Source organism: Calidris pugnax, unplaced genomic scaffold (assembly GCF_001431845.1).
Source record: "Calidris pugnax isolate Ruff unplaced genomic scaffold, ASM143184v1 scaffold118, whole genome shotgun sequence".
Taxonomy (NCBI): domain Eukaryota; kingdom Metazoa; phylum Chordata; class Aves; order Charadriiformes; family Scolopacidae; genus Calidris; species Calidris pugnax.
Genome location: NW_015090855.1, coordinates 4,930,555 through 4,952,478, shown reverse-complemented (window position 1 = coordinate 4,952,478; position 21,924 = coordinate 4,930,555). Strand labels below are relative to the sequence as shown.

The following is a 21,924-nucleotide window of genomic DNA, read 5'->3' as shown; positions in this document are numbered from 1 at the left end:
GGGGCGAGTTAATTAAAGCATTGTTGCTTCAAACTTGTACATCTTTTCAGCTTGTCTAATGTAGTCATTTTGTTATATTTATATATGTTCTATGAAAACAGAAAAATCCAGTCATTATTAAAAATTGCAAAAGAAACAACAACTTAGAGGAACACCTAAAATATCTTTTCTGTAGGCATCTTTCAGAGCCAGAAAAACCACCCTTCAGAGAATTCATCTTTGATTAAAAAAAAAAAATAATAATCCTATTGTATTTAGATAAGACTTTGTTAAAATTTGAAGGGACTGTTCTATTCTACCATGTTCCTACTTTTTTTTTTTTTTGTGGGGATCTCTAGTTCCCAGAATGTTTTCCAGTTGTACATAAAGAAACATTAAAACTCTCATGAGCAAGTGCGTGCCTGATCCTGGAAACACAGTATGACAGATGATGAATAGAAGTCCTTCATTGTTAAATTTGCACATTATCTTGTCGCATTATCTTGTATCTCAGTTAATTTACAGTCTTGTTGCTTGAAGTGGGGTGCAATTTCACACTCTGTTGGAAAAAGATAACCAGCAGAGGACAGATGGTAGGATTAGGAGTGGTGTATCTTCAGGCACTGCTGTGGGTTGCTCTCTTGTGACAGTTTGCCTGCTGTTTAAAATGGGACACTGAAGCACAGATTGCAAAAGCTTTCAACTTTTCTTGTTCCCTGATCCTTTAAAAAACCACAAAAAACAACCCACCAAACAAGTAAAAACAAAGCAGAAAAAATATAGATCCCTCTATGAACACGTTTGAGGAGTGCCCTTCCCCAGTATGATATTCCACAGGAATTTCCCTTGAAGAAGATTTCTGTGGAAGCAACACTTCCATTGTTTCACTGAACTAAGTTCCCGGACTTGGTTTAGCAGCACCTTGAGAGTCTTGGAATGAGACTCATGCCTGAGGGAATCCACAGAATTCTGCTATAGAAATAGAGAGGGTGGGATTTGAGTTTTCCACTGTGTTTACAGCATAGAATTTTATTCTGTGATGTCTTGATGTGGTCATGGTTATACCCATGTTTCAGTTTTTAGAAGAACCATGGATGTGCACATGCAGCTCTGAGGCTGCAGTAAGGGCCTGGAGCAAGTTGCTTTCCTGTAGTCTGAGCATAAACACCTTTGAATATTTTCAGTTAAGTGAAGGGTCATGTTTCAGATATGTCACCTGGAGAAAAAAATTCCATCGGCAGGAGTGTGATGTTTGAGTCACGTGGTGTAGAATATCTAGAAAATTTCTGACTTGTATCATCAGTTTGTTTTTCCAACTTAAATATGTTTAATTGAAAAGGACCTATAGCAGACAGCATTCTTAACGTTAAGACCTCTAATTTAAGAGTGAATTAGACCGTGTTCTTGAGCGGCAGTTTGGCTCAGAGTTTGGAAAGAATTTAGCCTTGCAACGTTTTGCTCATGTGTGTCCTTCCACTGTGTACCCTGAACTGTGCAAGTTAAATGCCCAGGCTCTTCGGCACGGGGAGCGTGAGCATCGTTAGTTGTGCAATGATGCAGATAACTAAGAACATTTTGCATATCTGCAAATAAAAATGTAGCACATGTAGGATTTAATGGGAGCTGAGCCATGGGTTTGGTACTCTGAGGCTTTGCCTTTAAGGACTTAAATAGTGTTGCTAAGACTCCGAGTGGAATGTCACAGGCAAAGACAAGATGCACCACACAGAAAGAGGGGGACAGCTGGAGAAGTGGGAAGATAAAGAAGGCAGTGATTAGCATTGGTTAGCTCTCAAAATGTACTGCATTAATAGTTCAGTTTGCCTTGCAAAGTCCATGGTTACACAAGTGTTTCTAGTGAATATGTGCTGGAGATCAGCAAAAAATGGCTTATGTGTGTGGCAAGAACACAATAAAGCCTAATACCCATCTTTTGTCTCTTCAAAGTTATCTTTGTTTTGATCTTCGCTGTTTCAATTTAAATCCTATAATTTGTTTTCCTGCTTTCAGTATCTATCTGTTGGCAAAGAATACTTTCAGTAATACTGTTAATGCACCATTGGGAAAACTTCTAAAAAGTTGTGTCTGTCCTCTAATGGATAGACATTGGCAGCGTGTTCATAAGCAAGTCTGCCGACGCGGTGATCGCTGCTGAAAATGCTGATTGTTATGAACACAGGGTTCATGTTGTTGCCTTTGAAGGTATAACAGGAGAAAAAAAATAAAATCCTTATGCTAAATTGTAGATAGATCTCTGTGTGTATTATATGACCAATCTTTCTAACTAGAGATCCTTCCACTTGTCACGAGAATGAGAGCAAGTGCTATAATATATATATAAAATACATAGATATGGGGATTGCACGTCAACAAAGCCGTGCACAGGCAAACACAGCGCTTCATAGGGAGGTGAATGTGGGAGTCCAAGGCCATAAAGTCACCTGTCTGAGGCCAGACATCAATTTGATATCAGAAGGGGATTAGAGCCTGGGACTTCTATGTGGCAGTTTGATGCCCAAGTCAGTAGCCAACAGTGTTGATTAGGTGGCTGCAAAAGCACTGTATAAAGTAGTTAATGGATATGATAGAGAAATCTTTTCTTACTCTATTTTTCTCTGTTATGAGGAAAAAAAGAATATGTTCAACACCCATGATATTAATTTTTTTTTTAAAAAGTCAGTTTTAGTAGAATAACTAAAATGCATTTAACCTCAAAAAGGTTAAATTGCCAAGAGAACAACTAAATGCAATTCATCTTGTTTCCTCAGCAAATGTCACTCATCTGTATTGGAAGAGTGATACCTGGAGCAATCAGGCTATTTTTAACTTACCTGCCATAAGGATTCTTTCTTCTTTTCCGCGCTTGTGCGTAGTTCAGTTTATGGGCACAAAACTGTGCAAGAACATTCCGAATCCTCTTCCACCGACATGAGTAACGAAAGGCTTAGGACTCTCAACTTCACTACATAAACTAGAGTTTATAGAAGTTGGGTGTGACCTGTGGTTGCTAGTTACTGTTTTTGTAGTAGTGTCCTACGTAAGCATCTGCTTATGACTATTTTAATTGCACAATCTTGAATTTAATTATGCTTATTTAAAACTGGTGAACGGCTGAGGAAAGATGATAGACACTATCCCGGTGTCTTAACTATTATAAGGGGAAAACATCCCAAATTTGATCTAATGAAGGAAATACAGTCTTAAGTAGAGAGAAGAAACTTGATTTTGGATGGTTTGGTTTGTGTCAGTTTAGGGTTTTGGAGGCTGATTGTACAGAGGGCAGGTATAGACAAATCTACATATTGTACAACGTGGATGTATGGGACATGGGGTGATCTTCATAGGGTTGTAATTCATTAACTAACATTGCTGCTGCTCAGTAGCATTGTGGCTTTTTATACCACCTTTTTTTTTTTTAAAGGCAGGTCTGCCTGAAGATCTTTCATGTAACTGTGTACAATTCATTCTTTCTTGGAAGCATACTGAGTTGTGACGTCCTCATCCTCTGTTCCTGAGAGGATTACCTATAATACACATTTCCTACTGAAGAAGCAGCACATCCCTCCGGGCGGGCGTTGCTGTGCGGCCACCGGAGCATCAGGGATTTCTGTGAAGTACAGAGGAGTGTTTAAGGCTGCCTCTGCTTTTAATCATTTTTGTGTGTAGCTTGGCGTTCATAATTCATGTATGTAGTTTTCTCTGCGGCTCTTTGGCACAGCACCTTGAGCTGGGCCCTGGAGGAAGCCACCGAGCTGTTCTGCTGGTGCGAGCCCTGCCCACGCTAATTACAGACACTCTGCTCTGCTCCTGGAGCTCCATCACGCTCGCTCCTCCCTCATCCTGTGGCACAACTTATCTACAGACTGGCCTGCCAATTTGTCCTGAGAGGAGGCTGCAGGCTGAACTTGCTGAACTTCCAGTGGGCTGTGACTGAGGAATAAGAGGTGTTAAGGGGTGATCCCTCCTTTTCCTCACCTCTACACTTCTACGTTATGTCTCTTTTGGTCTGTTGCTGTTTTCTGTTTTGTTTCCACATACAAAATTGCCTGCAACCAAAAAGGCAAATTAATTACCTGCAGCTTAAATTTATTTTTAGAAAAGGGGATCTAAAGTTTTGTTATGGTTTCTTGTGTATTTTTTTCTGTATGAATTTGTGACTGTGTCTGGATGCACCAGACTCTTTGAAATGGACTAGGTGACCTTTAAAGGTCCCTTCTGACCCAAACTATATTATCACCTGTCAGATAAAAGATGTCCATGTTGAACTCCTGACGGCTCGGTGATTCAGAATTTTGGCCTTAGTAGTTCTGCTTTAAACATTTTAGAAGTCAGACAACAAATCTAAATCTTCATGCCTCTTCATCTTCAGAGCCATTTGTACCCCTCACACCCTACATCCAAAGAGTGGCCGGGTGGCTACGGTGCCCCATCAGTCATCAGCTTTCATCGCAGTCCCTGGAGAGGCTGTGTTGCCTGCAGTCATGGAGAATCCTTAAGGCTACTTAAAAACGCGTTTCAGGTGAAATCTGGTACCTGGCGATGTTGGGGTTGGGAACCCACAAAAGAGGCATCTGTATGGGAACATCATGGCAAAGGCGTGGAGAGGGGCTGCCTGGGGAGGACTCGCATGGGGAAGGTTGGAAGACAAACATGTTCTTTGGTCTCCGGTGACCTTACACTGGTGGGCGAGAAGCATGAGTTACCTTGTGTTGCTGGACTTCCACATTAATGCAAGATCCTCCCCGTGCTTCCTGGTGCTTGGGTCTCTGTCACTTTACATAGGAATTAAGTTACAGATTTGAATATGTAGATGTGCTGCCTGCTCTGTGACAGGCCTATGCCCGCAGGCTACAAAAATATTGTTGTGAACCCCAAACGTTTGCTTTTTCCAGCCTTCGTAGGCTTTTTTCCTCCCCATTCATGGAGTTTTAGGTGTCACAAAATGCAGACATTAAATGAACGCTGGAGGAAATGTTCTACTTTTTAAGGTAAGAAACCTGTTAAATGAAGGAAAAAGAATTTTCCTCATCTTGTGATTTCTCGTATTTCCATGGAATGTACAATTCATTACAAAATACAGTTTTATGAATAGTTTTTATTTATTGCTGACAATTAGAATGTGGTCACAAAGAGACTGTGTTATCTGATGGAAAAGTTAAAGTTGGAGCTTAACAGTGGGATTTGTTAAAACAGTGAAACTATTTCTACAAGGAAGGAGCTTCATTTTTCTAGACAAGAGGACAAAAAGAGAAATACAATTAGAGAGTAAATAATTAAGCACTGTGAAAGCAGGAGACTTGATTCTATTGCAATGTAAGAGGTCACCAATTTTTATGGGAAGTTTCTTGCAGTCATCATGGTCCCTGTACAGAGGAGAACATCTTGCCATGTTAATGCTGAAATTTTGATTGATTCCATCACATTATGCAGGTGCTACTGCAATGGTTACAAATCCCTTGACATGTGAAAACTTGTCACAAGAGAAGTCTACTTGCAGCTGTAAGGGTCCAGCCCTGCGAGGTGTGAATTCAAAATAAATTTTTGATCTTTCCCTTGGTGCCAGTCGTGCCAAACTAAAAAAAAAAAAAAAATTAAAAATCAATTAATTCAGGCTTGCATTGTCATTCCTTCAGATTCCCAAGAAGCAGAACTGTGTGATAGCTAGAGCACCAACAGTTATTTGAGACCCAGCCTTGGTTTTTGAGAATTACTTAGGCTTTGTGAAGACTAAGAATTGATAAAAGATAGTACCATCTTCATTTACTCGAGTGGACTGATGGAAATGAGAAGTGCTACCTCATGCCTCTGAGTTAGGACTGGATACAAGTTTGGATTGTCAACACAAACTCAGAATAGGAAAGCTCTATGTCAAAGGTCAGTGCTTTGATGCCTGCTTGGTTCATATCCACTTTGGAAATAATACAATTTTTTTAATGGCCAGGTGCTTCTGTTTTGTGTCTCCTTTTAGCCTAAATGGGCTTAGTCTCTTATTGGAATAATGTTTCCTGTATTTTTATGGATTATTTTGTCCAAATATTTCCAGAGTCACAGCAAATTGGGTTGCTTTGTAATAAAACAAGCTTCAGAAAATATGAGTTAATGCATAAAGCAGCAGAGTCCAGAGGAAAAGAAAAAAGAACATTTTGCTCATGTTTTGAGACTATGTGGTTTTTCTCCTGCTTTAAAAGAGAATACAGCGACTTCTTGTGTGGGCTGCAATGAGGGGATCTATGGCAATGTCTTACTTATTTGATTTAGTTCAGAGTTATTTTTGTAGTATTAGGGTACTGTATATAAAAATAGAAACACAAAACCAAGCCGTAGAAGAAATATTAGAGATACAAAAGGGTTTGATATGCCCATTTGCTTTCCCAGGAAGGCAGAATGTTAGAGGTTTTTAGTTGTTAAAGAAGTTCCTATGTGGAAGAAAAATAATACATGATAGAGGAATCATAGTATCTCAATATATATGTAGTGGCGTACTTATTTTCATTAATAGAAAACATGAAGCTGACAATTCAACCATGATTTTGTCTCGTTGAGAAACTAAACATGCTATTGGTCATGTTAGAAGCACTGAGTGAACGCTGCAGCTTTCACTTACTGTATCTTGACCTGTTGATTCATCAAAGTCACGAGTAGCACACAGCGGCTCACGGGTTCGGGGAGGGGGTTGGCGTAGGAGATCTCCAGAGTTGCAGCTTTGTTCACTACAATCCGCCGAGGAACCTAAATGACAAAGACACATTTCTGATCGTTCACTATTTTGCGCTTTTCTGGGGTCAGATTTCAGTCAAACTGTAAACAGAGCATCTCTCGCATTTGAGGATGAATGAGATGCTGTAGGAGCAGTTGAGATGCCTTTCCTAATACTTAAAGCTGGATTTGGGTTAGCTAAATAGTGCTGTCAAGCTGTATACTGTATTTTGTGCACAATTTCAGTGAAACAGTGCCCTGACTATACAGGCACAACTTATCAAACCTGTCTGATCTTTGGGTTGCTGAGTGGCTTTCTTTTTTTGTTTTGTTTCTGCACACCGTTGATTAGCATTAAAGTGTTGAAACAATATAAACTGGCCCTAATGTACATTAGAATTAAGGGAATAAGTCTATATTTTGGAAGTAGGCAGAGTTTTTTTAAAGGCAACACAGCCATGTGCCAGTATCTAGAATAGAGATGAAATGAAAATAAATTCTGTGAACGTAAAGCAGTGGCACATGACTGGGAAGGAAAGAAGGTAACAGCTGTTCTGAATCTACCCTGTTCTTCAGACAAAGATTCAGAACTGGTCTCTCGCGTGCGTACTTCCTCAATTTAAGCAAGCAGAATTTTAGCAATGTCTGAAATTGCAGCCTAAATTAATGCATTTTTTTCCCAAATTCTCATCTTAAGATCTGAGCTCCAAAAAGACCCTTTAATTCTTTCTGACTGTTTAGGGCATCAGGGAGAGAATTGTTTACCTTAATGATAATGTTTGTGTCCTCTAAAATGATTGTCTTCTCCACCAGCAGCTTCAGGCCCTGCCTGTGCATGACTTCACACAGGGCAGTAACTTGGATCCTTTTGTCAGTAGTCAGGTATTTCCCATAATAAGAATAAGGGATCTTTAACCGGATATGTTTTCCTGGAATTCAGACACATATTTAGGAACCATTACATCATCAAGGAATGCTAAGGAAAAGAGAGCTATTATGAGGGGTTTAGAAATTATTGAAGAGAACAGAAGATAAGACACCTGGAGTCTGATTATATTTTTTCCCTTGTGAGATTGGTTGCGTACCTCTCTCTTCTGGTGATCGTTCTCTGCTTTAACTCATTTGACCCTTACAGTTTTGAATGGAGGATTTTGGCCTGAGACTGATGGAACCTGCTTATCTGCATTTCACTGGATCACTGTCCCTTTGCATTTCTTATAATTAGAGGTATAACCATTTTTATCTGTTCCCTCAGTCAAGAAGAAAGTTTGGGTCAAGTTTCAGAGTGATCCTTTTCAAGTGACCTGGTCAGCTGCTTATTGCTGTAATCCTACAACTTCTCTGCTGAGTATGGAAAAAATGTTTATCTCTGCAGCCCCTGGGGGTGAAAATGATCTCTAGGATAGTTTTTAATAGCCTTGACTCTTCAAAAGAGACAGTTTCAGTGCAACTTTTAACCTTTGCCCTAGTTAATTTCTATTAAAGCATTGCTTGTTGAGTGCCAAAAGCAAACATCAGACTTTTCTATTTGTTTAAAGCATAAGATGTGTTCCTATACATGTGATAATCGCCACAGACACACCCATATATGTGTATGTCTATATATATACACACACACACACATATATAGAGTGTTGATTCTGGAGCTATAATATAAAAGTAGCCTTCTGTAAAACCTTTCATGAGGCCTTCAATTCCTGGTTGAACTAGGGAAAGTTTTCAGAGGGGAGAAAAAAAATCTTGCAGAACATAGTCATAAACAATGCTATTAAGAGATGGAGCAAGTAGATGCGCTACAAGGCTGATATAGGTATGATACTGATGTTTCTTACTTCAAGTTGTCTTCATGTGGCTAAGAAGAGGGCTATCCTGGCTCCTTAGGGACATTGAAAGTTACCTTGTTTAGAACCCAGATCCACAGAAGTGTTTGCCTTCAGGATCTCTGTCACTGTTCTCCTTGTGTACAGGACGGTTGATGCACTCATGTCCACCTTCACAGTCTTGCGGTCAGTACCGAGGTTAGTGAGCATTAAGAGTAGAGTAATGTCTTTGCCAAACACTGGAGGTTCAGCCAGCTTGAATTTCCCAGAGATCCCAGGGTTTCTCATTCTTTCTGGTGGTCTTTCACTTGGAGATTCTGTGCGTCCTTCTGTGACGCTTGATCCAAATATCTTTGCCAAGGCCTTTTTATAAACTTGTCTTTCCTCAGCAGAACCTGGTCAAAGGAGAGAACCAAGTAAAATGAATCCTTTTGTTGCCATTGTGCCTTCTCTGTGTAAAGGCTGTCAGAGTGATATAGGCTGTCAGCTCCGCATCACCCAGAAACATGCAACACCTAAAAGTTCCCCATATTATTTAGGCCTCTGTTCAGGTTTTTCACAGGTAAGTAATAAACATATGTAATAAGGTGAATAAGTCACTAAAATGAAATGCAAGGCATTTGTATTTGTTTGGGATCAAGTGTTCTTTGGTCAGAACATGCAGTAGTTTGACAAGTGCTACTTTGCTAATCAGCCTCTATACTAACTATGGTTGCACTAAAGCCTTGAGGAGTGAAGTATTGAAACGTGGCCACTGATTCTGAATGGCAAGCTTTAGGAAAAAAAAAGTTAAATACATCTTTCCTCCTTTTCTTAAGACTTAGAGCCACAAACATTAAGCAAACTATTATATGAAATCTGTAAACCTAAATTTAAAAAAAAAAAGATGCAAAGACATAGGTACCAAGTTTTTGAGGGAATATAAAAATATTCCTGCAAACATGTGGCTACGCAGTTCTTAACCTTTGCTGGTTTATTTGCTAAGTACAGATGAGTGGCACTTAGTCCCTTTGCTATTTCCTAGTAGCTTTGTTTCCAAAATCCAATAATGTGGAGACTGAACCCACCGGGAGTGCAAGCACGTAATGACAGAATGGCTGGGTGGCTGATGGCAGGATGTCAGAGCAGAAGCACAAGAGAGCATCACTCAGAATTTATACAGCCAGAGAGGGAGATTGAGTCACCCTCCCCAGGAGCAGGGTGTAATGGCTCTTCAAAAGGACAGATGAGGAGTTGGAATGGACACAGCAAGGAGGAATTTATTTGCTGGGAGAGGCTGAGCATGGAGATGAGCATCCCTATAGGGGAGATGGATGTCTAGTGCTAGAGGACTGGAATTTAAGGTTTTGGATTAATAGTTTGACTGTTGCCCTATCCCCTCTGCCAGGTATGTCAGGAAAATAGTGCTTATTAATCTGTAACTTCCCATACTACAGACCTGTGCACAGTTCATGATACCTGATGAACTCAGTTTTAAGACTTTTTGGTATGACAGCTTGGGAGTTTGTCTGCCTTGAGTAATAAAATGTATTTCATATCACTGTTTTGTGTATGTATTACACTTTTTACTTCTGTGTAAAGGACTAAAGTATATTTTGTATTGTGTCTTGAGAGGCAAACTACTAGATACAAAACCCCAGAGATATAATACCCATTGTATTAAGAATATAGGCTGAGAATACTGGCAGAAATATTTTCTGAAGGAAGGGGAAAGATGCTCAAACAAAACAGGTTACCCATCCTAGCACCAAGAATTCGGCAGGAGATAATTGTGACAACAAAGAGAATAATCTGTGATAATTCCTTTACCTTCTGGATATTTGTAATTATAGGTGACATCCACACGGGAATTGCTGCCCACAGCTTTGGTACTGATAAACCTGCCAATTATTTCAGTATCACAATAGACTCTTTTCTTAGTTCCATCCTTGTATACAATCCATCTGTTGCAATCAGCGTTCACCTCCGTATACACAAATAAGGTGTCATAATCCAAGTTTACATCACCTTCTTTGATGGCTCTGACAGATGCAGGGCCGCACTGAAATAATCCTAAAACACGGGGGGGAAAAAAAGCCAAACTTTTAGTCATGCTCATTTTGGAAAAGAGATGTTAAGTCTTGCTAAGACCTTACCTTTGCTTTGTTCTTGTGGAGTTGCATCTAAAACCTGCCACCCATTGTATGGTGTTCCCAGGTCTGGGCGAACGAACCAGCTCTCATTCCAGACGTGATAATCCCTGGAGACAAAGAACAATGTCTAGAGTCATATGAACTTACAATTCTAAATGAGCAAGGGATTTTGTTTTTAAAAGATTCTCTAAGATGTGACAGGGGCTGTCTAGTTACAGCAACTCACTGTGTCTTTCAAAGGATAGTTTTACTGCCTGCTTTTAGGGTGTAGACCTCAAGGCAGGGAGGGGGAGATTATAGGTGCCAGCAGCTTGGTTTGGGAGCAATATGAACTGTAAGTGAAAGATTTAAACTGGGGATATAGACAACGCTTGGTGATTGTGTTCAGTTTTGTTTAAATAGAAACTTAAAATAACTATACTGGGTCAAATAAAATGGTCATAAAGTCCAATACTCTGTCTACAGTAGTGTGCAGCAGTAGATGTTTAGAAAAGAGATAAGAACAGCATATGAGTAGAATGACCCTCTCCCTGATATGCTCTATGAATTTTCCCAGTCAGAGAATTAGGCACTTTCTGAATTAGATAGTACATTGAGACTACTGGGTTTTGTGGCTGTTTGTCATCTTATTCTCTATGAATCTCTTTTGTCCTGTTTAATTAAAGCAGCCTTGTGAACTGGTACATTGTCAATGGAAACACACTTTTTAAAGAAAGTTGCAACTTGTTTGAGGCCAGGCACCGCAAAAAATTGGGCTGGTTGGTTGAAGTAACTGTTACCTCAAAGCCATGAAGTATGTTTTCTTTCCAAATGGATGTCTAGTGTATTGATTTAGATATTTGTATTAAATGTTGTCCAATCACTATTTTACTAATAGTGTTCATGGTTTTAAGTTTCATCCTCTCTCTAATTATTGGTGAGATGCAAAAAAAATATTTACCATGTGGAATCCTTGCCGATATTAAGACTCTTTCCAGAGCTGTCATAGTACTTATCAATACTCAGGTTTCTATCCACATCATGGGCAGAGTTAAAATTTGAAATCAAACGAGTTGGAATCCCCAAGCACCTCAGCACTGAAATATATTAAAAAAAAAAAACAAACCACAACAAATATACACAAACAAAAAGCACACATAGCTTTAGTTCAGTGATTACAAATACCTGAGAAATGAAGTTAAGCATCTAAATCTTTTGTGATTCTTCAGCATTCGCAGTCTTCTGAGCACTGTTCCTCTTGTAGGATTAATTGCTTTATAGCTTAGATAAAAGCAGAGGTCACAGATGCCTCCATTTCACCACGGCCCTCTATTTTTAAAGCTTACCTGTACACATCACGCCTGCAAAAACCCAGCACTGGCCATACTGAACAGGCTTGTAGTTGTCCTGACGCCACTTCTGGAGGATGACCACGCTGCCATCCCACCTGGATGGGTTCTCATGTGAATGGAAACTTCCTTGCCACTTCCCCAGGAGAACTCCATTATCATTATCATTTCCATTGATCTAAAAATAAACCAATGGACAGAATGCACAAAGTCAATTGTGTGTAATGCACCATTTCTAGTTAATTATGTTGTTTGAGGTGCAGGTGGCTGAGTCTCACTGGTGTAACTAATGCTTTCTGCTTAAGCATGTGGAATTCAGATTAAGTTGTCCATTTCTTACCATAGAACTGATTACTCGCCCCACATATTTAGGATCTCCTCTTCGGGATACATCCATGGCTGCATCCTGGCGATAGTACAGGCTCAGATCAAGCATGGTGAGACAGATGTTTAGCAGGTGATCTTGAAACTGTGATCAGATAAGAAAATTTTTTTAAGAAAATACATAGTTTCACAGAGCTAGAGGAAATTCTATTGTGGTTCCTCCTTTCTAAGATATTGCAGCCTGATGGTGACAGGGACAGTGAGCACATAGACAGTAGTGTGCAGTTCATACTGCATTATTGGCTAAAGACAAGGCTAACTAATTCAAGCAAAAATCTGGTGGGATGCCTTTTGCCATCAGAAGAGATGACTGCAGTAAACCTAAAACCACCAAGCTTGTTCTGACTGCAGTGATTAGATCCTCAAGTCATATCCCTGGAAACACTCAAGGTCAGGTTGGAAGGGGCTCTGAGCAACCTGATCTAGTTGAAGATGTCACTGCTTATTGCAGTGGGGTTGGACTAGATGATCTTTATAGGTCCCTTCCAACCCAAACCATTCTATACTTCTGTGTCAGTGTCAGTTCTGGCCCACTGTGACTGCATTACAAAAATAATGGCTGCGTTGGAGCCACGCAAGTATATTGTCACTTGTACTGTGGATGTTTTGGTCACAGATGAGGTCCACACTTGTACCATGAGCTTCTAGCACGTGTAGAAGTCAGTCCTGGCTGCAGTGCTGGGCTGAGCCTTCTCTCACACCAAAATCCTATTACTGAGCAAACCCCAAGTAAGCCTAGCCAGGTTTGTTCAGTTTTCATATAAATAGGCATGCCTATCAGAGGGGCAAATAATGATAAGGGAAAATGCTATTGGAGAGAGGAGCCCGCATGCCTATCAGAGGGGCAAATAATGATAAGAGAAAATGCTATTGGAGACAGAATAGGAGCCCAAATGAATTCCTTATGGCTTACCTGTCCATAGTACCATCCTCTTGCTTCAATGTATTTTGCGTTGCCCACAAATATTATTCCATTTTCATTTAGAACATATTCTTGTCTCTCATTCTCATTAGCCATGTACACAGCATCACCTGAAAACCAAGTTGCACGTGCTTTTACACTTAAATCTGAGAATACCAGCAACCTTTCAAAAACATTTCTATCTTGATTTAGCAAGGGGAAAACTATTTGGAAAACACATCGAATGAATTCCTTATGGCTTACCTGTCCATAGTACCATCCTCTTGCTTCAATGTATTTTGCGTTGCCCACAAATATTATTCCATTTTCATTTAGAACATATTCTTGTCTCTCATTCTCATTAGCCATGTACACAGCATCACCTGAAAACCAAGTTGCACGTGCTTTTACACTTAAATCTGAGAATACCAGCAACCTTTCAAAAACATTTCTATCGTGATTAGCAAGGGGAAAACTATTTGGAAAACGCAATGTTATAGCTCCCCAAACATGTGCAGTTCAGTGGAAAAGCCTGCTACTGTATGTGGCCGGGGCAGGATCCATGTTATATTACTTCAATATTTTTTTCCCCTAATTTTAGTTTAGTCTTTGTGTATTTTTTTGTATTATCTAGATGTCCCCTATCTGTACACTGTATTTTTGTGAAGAAGACTGAGAAAAGTCCAGGCTAGCTCTCTGGGTTACTCTGCCTTCTAAGATTAACTAGAGGTAAAATAGACATTTGAAAAGAATCACATAGATGACATTTTTCTGTTTTCCAGTCATGTTTGTCTTGTTTTAAGATTTCTAAATGAAGGTCTCTACTTGCCTGATCCAAAGTGCTATCAGAAATGTTATTAGGATAGTCTGCTCCACCATTCTCTTTGTTTTCAGCTACTCTGAAGTTTTCAGTTATTCATTGGTTTCTGTGGCACAGGAAACAGCTGCTATGAAAGCATTGGCTTCCCATGGATGTTCGGGTTGTTTTGTTCACTCTTCAGATAGCAATGTCTATTTATTGCTGTGTTTAACTTCATAGTGTTTAAAATTATTTTCTGAAACCTTCAGGATTTCAGGAAATGTCTATAAAAATTAGCTTTTCTATTTTATTGAGTCAACTTCTTTACCTTCCTATAGGAACTTCCCATCCTTTCCTTCCTGCAAATAAAAAGATTGTGTAGTTTATTTTAAAAGTTATATCACATAAGTATTTTTGTCGTAGCTGCCCACACTCTTTTCTTTTAAAAATAATATCAACATTGATTCCCAAGCTTTTGGGCCAGCATGGGCCTAAAGAACTGTGCACAGTTCCAGGTGCTGCACTTATAGTTGTAGACCAGTTAGAAAGAGGGAGAGGAGCACTGAGAATTCTCAGCAATCCTGAAAATATAACTTATGAAGAAAATATAATTTATGAATTAACAACTAACTCCAAATTACGTAAGGAAGCAAAAAGAATTGGGGTGAGGAATGGGGCAAGCATGGTAATCAATGTCAGAAATTTTGGTGAAGAGGAAGGGGCAGGGGAGGAGTAAATCTGTTCTATGCAGGATGAGAAGTTATATGCCGAAATCAAAGCAAAAAAGATTTGGTTGGTTAATAGGGAAAAAATGCAATAGAAAGGCTATTATTTTATTGGAGTGAATTGCTGGGGGAGGTACTGGAGCTTCCCTCCCTAATGGCTGCTCAGTAAGAAGGAATTTGAGATCTGTGAGACTGGTCATTAAGAAGGAATTTGAGATCTGTGAGGAATTACTTAAGTACTAAACTGAACCTGTGTTAGAGCATGGCGTGGGACTAGATAATTGCCCAAGATTCTTCTAGTGTTATGAGTTTATGATTCTGAGTGATCTAAATGTCCTTCTATTGTCACTTGAAGAATGTCTTTTTTTTTCTAAGGTTTATATGCTCTCTATTATAACATGATAGAGCCATACTTTGTATAAATATACTTAGACTTTTTTATAACAACACTATTCTTAGCAACAACCCAGAGTAAAATTAACATTATTTTAAAAGTAGGAAAAAAGCCCCCACAACACACCACAACAAATCTCTTCCTTTCAAGTATGACTTAGTAGTAACAACCCCTTCTTCTGTTACTCTCAGCAGGAGGAAAAAATGCAATCAGCCACAATAATCCTCTATTTTCACAGTTATAGAAAGACAGATCACTATAGACCTGATCCTTTATTAAATTAGTTGCTTTTAATACAAAAACACAAAGTTGTTGCCTCTTCTGTCCTCTAATTCTGGAGTTCAAAGTTTATCCTGGTGTAGTGAGAAACAATCAGGATGTAAATTTCTACTGATAGTTTTTAATCAATATGTAAGTACACTTTCTAATGTAGATGTATTTCTAGTAATTTCTTAATATAATCTTTCCACTGAAGCAAGTGGCAAGTATCAGACATTTAGGGAAAAAGACAGATTCTACAGAGTTCTCAGACATACGTATCCTTTTATCCCCTAAAGCTTTAAAATTGACATTTTCACTTGTGATGCTATAGATAGCACTGGGACATAATACTTACTGAAGAAATGTACAGTTAACTACTAGAATAAAGAGTGCTAATAATGAATTAAATGTATCAAAGTCAGTAATGAACCATTTGATCAGAGGGGTTTTTTTCAGATGACATTTAAGGATCCACTAACAGATTTTCTCCAATCCAGTGCTTTTTCTTTCATCTCCAGTCCTGATTGTTTCCTTGATTGTAGTTCTTTACTGATATTACAGTTTATGAATTAATTACTGTATTTTCCAGCTAATGAATAAGCTCCCATGTGGAACCACATCTACAGACCAGATCTACCATTTATCCTTTGCTGAGAAAATAAATATTCTCTTTCCCTTCTGCTATGACACTTACTGTAGTGGTAACGTACCCTCAAACTTAGTTTGTTCCTCTTTGTCAGGACCAGGGAGTTATTCCACTCCACAGAAGCTTATTCAGCAGCATCCTACTTTAAGGATACTCCCTTTTGTTTGGCAGCAGTCACTGCATCATCTGATAAATCTGGGGGGTTCTGCAAAGTCATTACTTTTAAAATGGAATGGTGCAGCTTAATTTTTCTCAGCTTTCATCTGAGAATAATTTGCCTAATCTCCTGAGTCCCACTGCTCTACTGGTGTTCCAGTTGAGGAGCTGTCAAATATTTCAGTCCCTGCAGTGTGGTTTCCATCAATTAGAAGTTACACCACAAGTGATCTTTCAGGAGGTTCTGGGAAGGTTTTTCCCTCAGGACTGTCTATGCAGAGACAGTCTGAGTTTCCTGAACATACTTCTATAATTATTTCTGTCTTCCAAGACATCCTGAGTTAATTAGCAGCTTTTTTCATCTTGACTCTTGACATATTTGTTAGTGGCCCTTGACTAACATATGGCCACAGAAGAAAATAGTGGATGATTGTGGTAACTTTTCTTTCATAAGCTCTTTAGTCACTCAGCTGGCTAAGAACTCACTTAATTCTAGAGCGGTATATTTTAAGACTAATCTGGGGTTTCTAGACTACCATGTAGTTGTGAAATCTGAGTTTAGGAAATTGCATTTCTTCTGCAACATGCTGAAGCTGCAAAAATAGAAAATGGAGCAGCAAGAGATGTCTCTTTTCAACCCGTGATGAAAGATGTGGGAAATGCCAGCCTGCTTCACACTGGCCCTCTATCAGTTTTTATAAAGTTAGTTGACCTATTGTCTTTGCAGTTATCTACAAGAGCAGTCTTGCTTGGATTTTGGTGCAAGTCAAGGATGTTACTGTGTGCTTGCTCCAAGTTCTGAGAAGTACATGCACTTATGAAAGTCTGTCAGCCCTCGTCTACAGAAAAGGGTGATCTGCTCGGTCCTGAAGAAAGAGCCTATGAAATCACATCATGCAGTGCATTTAATTAGGACAAAAGCAGGGGGAGGACAGGTGCAGCAGCAGTTTTTTAATGTAGTGAAACCAGAGATCTGAAAAGACAGTTGAGATTTCTGCCACTGGTGTCCCAAAGACACAGCCCGAGGGAGCAAGCTCCCTGTGCAGATATGGAAGCAAACAGGTCAGATACATTCAAGAGCAAAGGCGTTGGTACCTACCTTGGCACCAAGGGTTGAAGAGTAACACAAACTGCCCCAGGAATCTGGAGAAGATCTTGTTCCCGGAGGTTACTTGGAGGGTGAGGTTGTACCGTCCGATGACAGCGTTGGCTGGGCTGGTGATTGTGAAGTTGGTGTAGCCGGACTCGGTGGACCCTTGGACAGCAGTCCAGCCGCTTGCCCCCGCCTCGGAGACCTTAAATACAGCCTTTGTACGATGAGACTCTGAGGGGGCAGGTCCTGCCAGAAAGAAGGGGCAATTGGTTTCCATTCCAGAGAGGGCTTTCAATATTAACATCATGCTTGAAATGAGCACGTTGGTGGGGGGGAAGCATTAAAAATACGTGAAGAAAGATTGCATCTCTAAATAGAATAAGGGGAGAACTACAGGGATTAAAGATTATGGTTGTGTGAGCACCTGGGTTAAGCTAAGGGAGCGTTACCTATTTCAGTGACGAACGCTAGGCTCTCCCCATTCTGCCTTGGTCTGTTGAAGTACAGGGAAATAGTGAAGCCTTGTCCTCGCCTCACAGTCAACTCGGTGTTGGCATATTTGTCAGTATGGTGTGCTCTTGCGTTTAGTGATGGCTGCCAGCTGATATGTGTCGGTGTCAGATCTGTAAAATAGGAGAAAAGACGTGAAGAAGCAGCACGGAAGGAAGTCATTTGCTGGTAAATGGCATGATGAGGTTACTAAGAGCAATTATCTTTTATCAGAGGAAGGACAACTAAAAACCAGACGCTCCATTAAATTGATTAAATCTAGTGGTCAATAATAGAAATTTTTGCTTCGGTTTTGTTACAGGGCTGTCATACACTGAGGACTTAGATACTGCCTATGCAGTACTGGATGCTGTTTTTTCACTGGACTTAAAAAAATTTACATGGGGCAAATCAGCATCATTTCATGGTCAGCATCAAATAAAATGGCCTGTAGCTCTTCTACATTTTCAACTTATATATTTTTTAGGATCTCAGAAATGGCTATTAGGACATCTTGCCTTTCCTGCTTACATCCTGGTGCCGTTTGGCCTAGAGTAGGGAAAGATACATGGTGAGAGATCATCTGTCTTATACGAATGATTCAGAGGTATTTCAGGACATAACTTAGAGCTTTTGACAAAGAAATCAGTCAGTCTGAATTTAGTTCTGCCCAAAGTGACAGCTGGACCACTGGGATTCCTGCTCGAGTAGGCACTGCCTTCGTGTCCTGGAGGAATTCTGATGACTTAGTGTGCTTGGAGTCCTCTGATATTGAGTGTCCTGCACACATACTGTTATTATGGTCTGTGGTTTAAAACCCATAAAGTGGCTCTTGATGCCTTAAATGCTAAACTGACTTTTTGGCAAGCAAGTATGCATATGATCCTCCTTGTGAGATTGTTTTCCCTTCTATAGTTCGTGTTTTATTGCTGGGCTCACACTTCAGCAATTATCGTGTCTTCAGGAGTTCTGAGAGGCACCGTCCTCTGTGTTTATACCTGCCCTCTGAGACTCCACAGAGTACACCTGGAGCATGGTGTGGTACATTTTGGCAAATGCTCAGGGCAAGCACCTCAGAGAAGATTCTAAAATTGTGAAACGATTCTAAAAATCGTTTTTATTAATGCTAGTATCATAAATGCAATGGGGCTAGGGTGGGGAGGGGAGAGAGAGACAGGATGGGTGGACATGACCAGCACCATTCTAAAGGGAATTCAAAATAAAACAACAACAAAAGAGAGGGATGGAAAGGATGGATTAAGGCCTATGGCACCAGGCATTACTATAGCAGTGATCTTCAACCAAGCTCCCAAGTCTATCTCATACCATATAACATAGCAATGAAATGCTAAGTCAGATCTGAAACAATATAGCTGCATATTAAAGTACCGTTTACATATAATCTTTGGAGAAGAAGTAAAAGTAAAATCTAACTTATGCAAAAAAAAAAAAAATCATTAAATTCAAGGAACAATATCTTTCTTGTTTGTAGTCTAAAAGCACAGAGAAGTAACGTGTGTAAGCATTGATGGGCTGAAAGAGAGAATCTTTAGTATGACTGTCTGGAACAGCAGTGAAGTGCAGTAGGCTGCTGCTTTTCCCTGCAAAACAACATTTTAAAAACTGATCTGAAAGTGTTTGTTTCATCATTAAACAAGAGAGAACCCTGCTTTGTAGTTGCCCAGTTCAGTAATAATCTTAATTTAAAACTTTAAAAAGCAGAGATATTGTTGTTACTGTTTTCCTTTGGTAGGGTTTAATGCATTTTGGAATTCCCACCTATAGGCTCCATGCTCACAGGTCCATTAGGAAGGATTACTAATTTTGTTAATACAAAGCATAACACATCTGTGAAATAGCATTTAAAAAATAAGAGGGTTAGATGGAGTTGTGCATGGTGCCTTTTGAAGTAATGGGAATTTCTTTTCTTCCCCCCCAAATATCTTCTACTTAGTTCAAAAGTTATTATCAAACAGGTCTTAACAATAACAACAATAAAACTTTGAAAATGAAGTACGAGAATGAATTACAATATAAAATTTCCTTCAGATAAGAAATCTGAGCAGATAGCTACAGGGCATGTATCTTAAGGAAAGAGTCCTGAATAAAGTTAGGGCTTCCCTGCTCAAGGGAAGCAAATGACACGCAGAACTCACCTGCCATTCCCTCAGCTTATGAGAATTGCATACACCTTCTACTTTGTTCTTCAAGGATGTCCAAGTCACTTTAATCATAAAAAGAAAAAACCCAGCAATCTTTTCGTGCTGTCGGCTGAAATTTGAGAGAAGGGAGAGGTACTTAGTTGTTATTAATACCTGTAGACTTGTCAAATGAATTAACTGGTTCCTATAATATATGTATGTCTAATGCCAATGTTCCTACTCAACGTGGGTGTAATTATGGGAGGAGATACCAAAATTATTTACTCAGAGGAAATGCGTTCTCTTGAATCCCAAGTCAAGAAGAACTTCCTACAAAGGATAATAGGTGTGCCGTGAATAAGTTATATTTAAGGATGAGGAAACAGGGAGTGTGGTGGGACGTAAAAGCCGTATGAAGGAAAAAGGAGCATTTCCTGATTACTTAACTTCCAGATTGGTTAATGTCACTTCTGGTAAGCTGTGAGTTGGTTTTGGAGGGAGTTTTTGAGGGTCTCAAATTATCTCCAACACCCCCTGACTTCTGTGAAATTATAAACTCCCATCAGAAACAAATGTCTGTTTACCTGTTGCGTTAGTCAGCTCCATACTACTATTCTAATATTTCAGCAAAAGTTTTATTTCACCCCCCTCCCAAGCTATTAACCTTGAGTAGTTTTTAATCAGTGCAAGCTCTAAGTCTGTGTTAACAACTGTAAATATATTCCTTTTTATTTTTATACCCTTGCTTAAAAGTGTACAGATAATAACATAACATAGCTGTTGGCAGGAATATTTATCTGTTTAAGATTCCAGAGATCCATTGATACTGTTTTAGCACCCAGTAAAGACTTAAAAAGTAAAAATATTCTGAATTTTAAGTTTTAAGTTAAGAAAAAAAAATCCAACTGAAAAAGAAGCAGAAATTAAACTCCAACAGCTGTTTCTAAGGTTGATTTTTTTTATTATTTTTTTTTAACCAAAAAATATGGCTTCTGCCACCTTTTTAAGAAACTTTGTTTTGATACCAGAAAGACTAAAAGAGTACTTATATGACATCAATGCTAGCCCTGTCCTGAAAAGAAAACACTAAAACCCTTCCCACTTGGCAGCAGTATATATGGAATGGTGTATCTCCACTTACATTATAATTCAGAGGTCCTTCCTCCGCTTGAAAGTTTCCAGGATGTTCAGGCTGTCAAAACTTGTTCCAGGAATCTCTTCAAATGGATTTGATTGCTGTTCAGAGCTACTTTACTTGGCCTTTTCCTCTTTTCCTTAATTCATATTCCTTGGAAACCATAAGAGCCACAAGCCTCTGATGTTACCTGGTCTTCACACACAGCCTTAGTGACAAACCGCATCGACCAGTTCTTAAGTCCAGGCGTTCAGTACTTACCGTGATTGCTTCAGATGTTACACATTGCTCCCTCTGGAGTATGACTGTTTCCTTTCTTCTTCCTTGCTACTCACATAAGTAATTAAATCTCAGAACACTTTTTCTCTCTCAGCTGCAACCACCTCCTTTACCTCTGGATGTCACACCCACAGTGGTGTTCACCAAGCCACCAGAACCTCTCTCAGAGTGGCCTACATCCCAACGCGGCACCTGCCAGTCGCACCTTCACCACAGAAAAGCATCAGCAGCTGCTTTCGTAATCCCTTTGGAATGCAGCGGTCATGGTTCCTAAGTGACTAAGGACTTAACATTGTCACCGGTGTTTTTCCTAGCCTGATTCCACCCACCCATCATCCAAAAGGGTTCAAAATATTTGGTTCCTCCTTTTCCCTTGTTTCACAGCCTTGAAATTGCAGTGTAGTCCACTAACTTTCAGAGAAAAAAATACTCTTTTTTTTTTTTTTCCTATTCATCTCCTTAATAATTTTATCCATTGTTCAAGTATTGTGCTATTGTGTCCTCGGGGTAACTATATTGCTCCTTAAAGCTTGTGTTGTTGCTACTCTTTACTAGAAAGAGATCAG

The 21,924-nt window shown here is 39.5% G+C and overlaps 1 protein-coding gene across 1 annotated transcript; it reads right to left on the bottom strand.

Moving 5' to 3' along the window:
* Window positions 1-5,054: 5,054 nt before the first annotated feature.
* Window positions 5,055-21,545, bottom strand: LOC106889039 (protein-glutamine gamma-glutamyltransferase 6-like). The gene is made up of 15 exons (XM_014943688.1): window positions 21,341-21,545; window positions 21,086-21,232; window positions 19,960-20,074; window positions 17,764-17,937; window positions 17,321-17,560; window positions 13,505-13,623; window positions 12,296-12,424; window positions 11,953-12,133; window positions 11,568-11,703; window positions 10,631-10,734; window positions 10,305-10,547; window positions 8,573-8,890; window positions 7,441-7,604; window positions 6,584-6,708; window positions 5,055-5,552 (listed from the first exon to the last, which is right to left on the bottom strand). The coding sequence occupies exons 3-15, from the start codon at window positions 19,964-19,966 to the stop codon at window positions 5,402-5,404; spliced, it is 2,091 nt and encodes a 696-aa protein (XP_014799174.1). The 5' UTR covers window positions 19,967-20,074; window positions 21,086-21,232; window positions 21,341-21,545; the 3' UTR covers window positions 5,055-5,401.
* Window positions 21,546-21,924: the final 379 nt, after the last annotated feature.

Bases quoted from the DNA above. Each gene is read 5' to 3' on its own strand.
- LOC106889039 (XM_014943688.1), bottom strand. The intron at 13,624-17,320 runs GTAGGTACCAAC...CTTGGTTTTCAG, and splicing joins CTTCAACCCTTGGTGCCAAG to GTGATGCTGTGTACATGGCT. The intron at 12,134-12,295 runs GTAAGAAATGGA...GTTTATTTTTAG, and splicing joins GGCGAGTAATCAGTTCTATG to ATCAATGGAAATGATAATGA.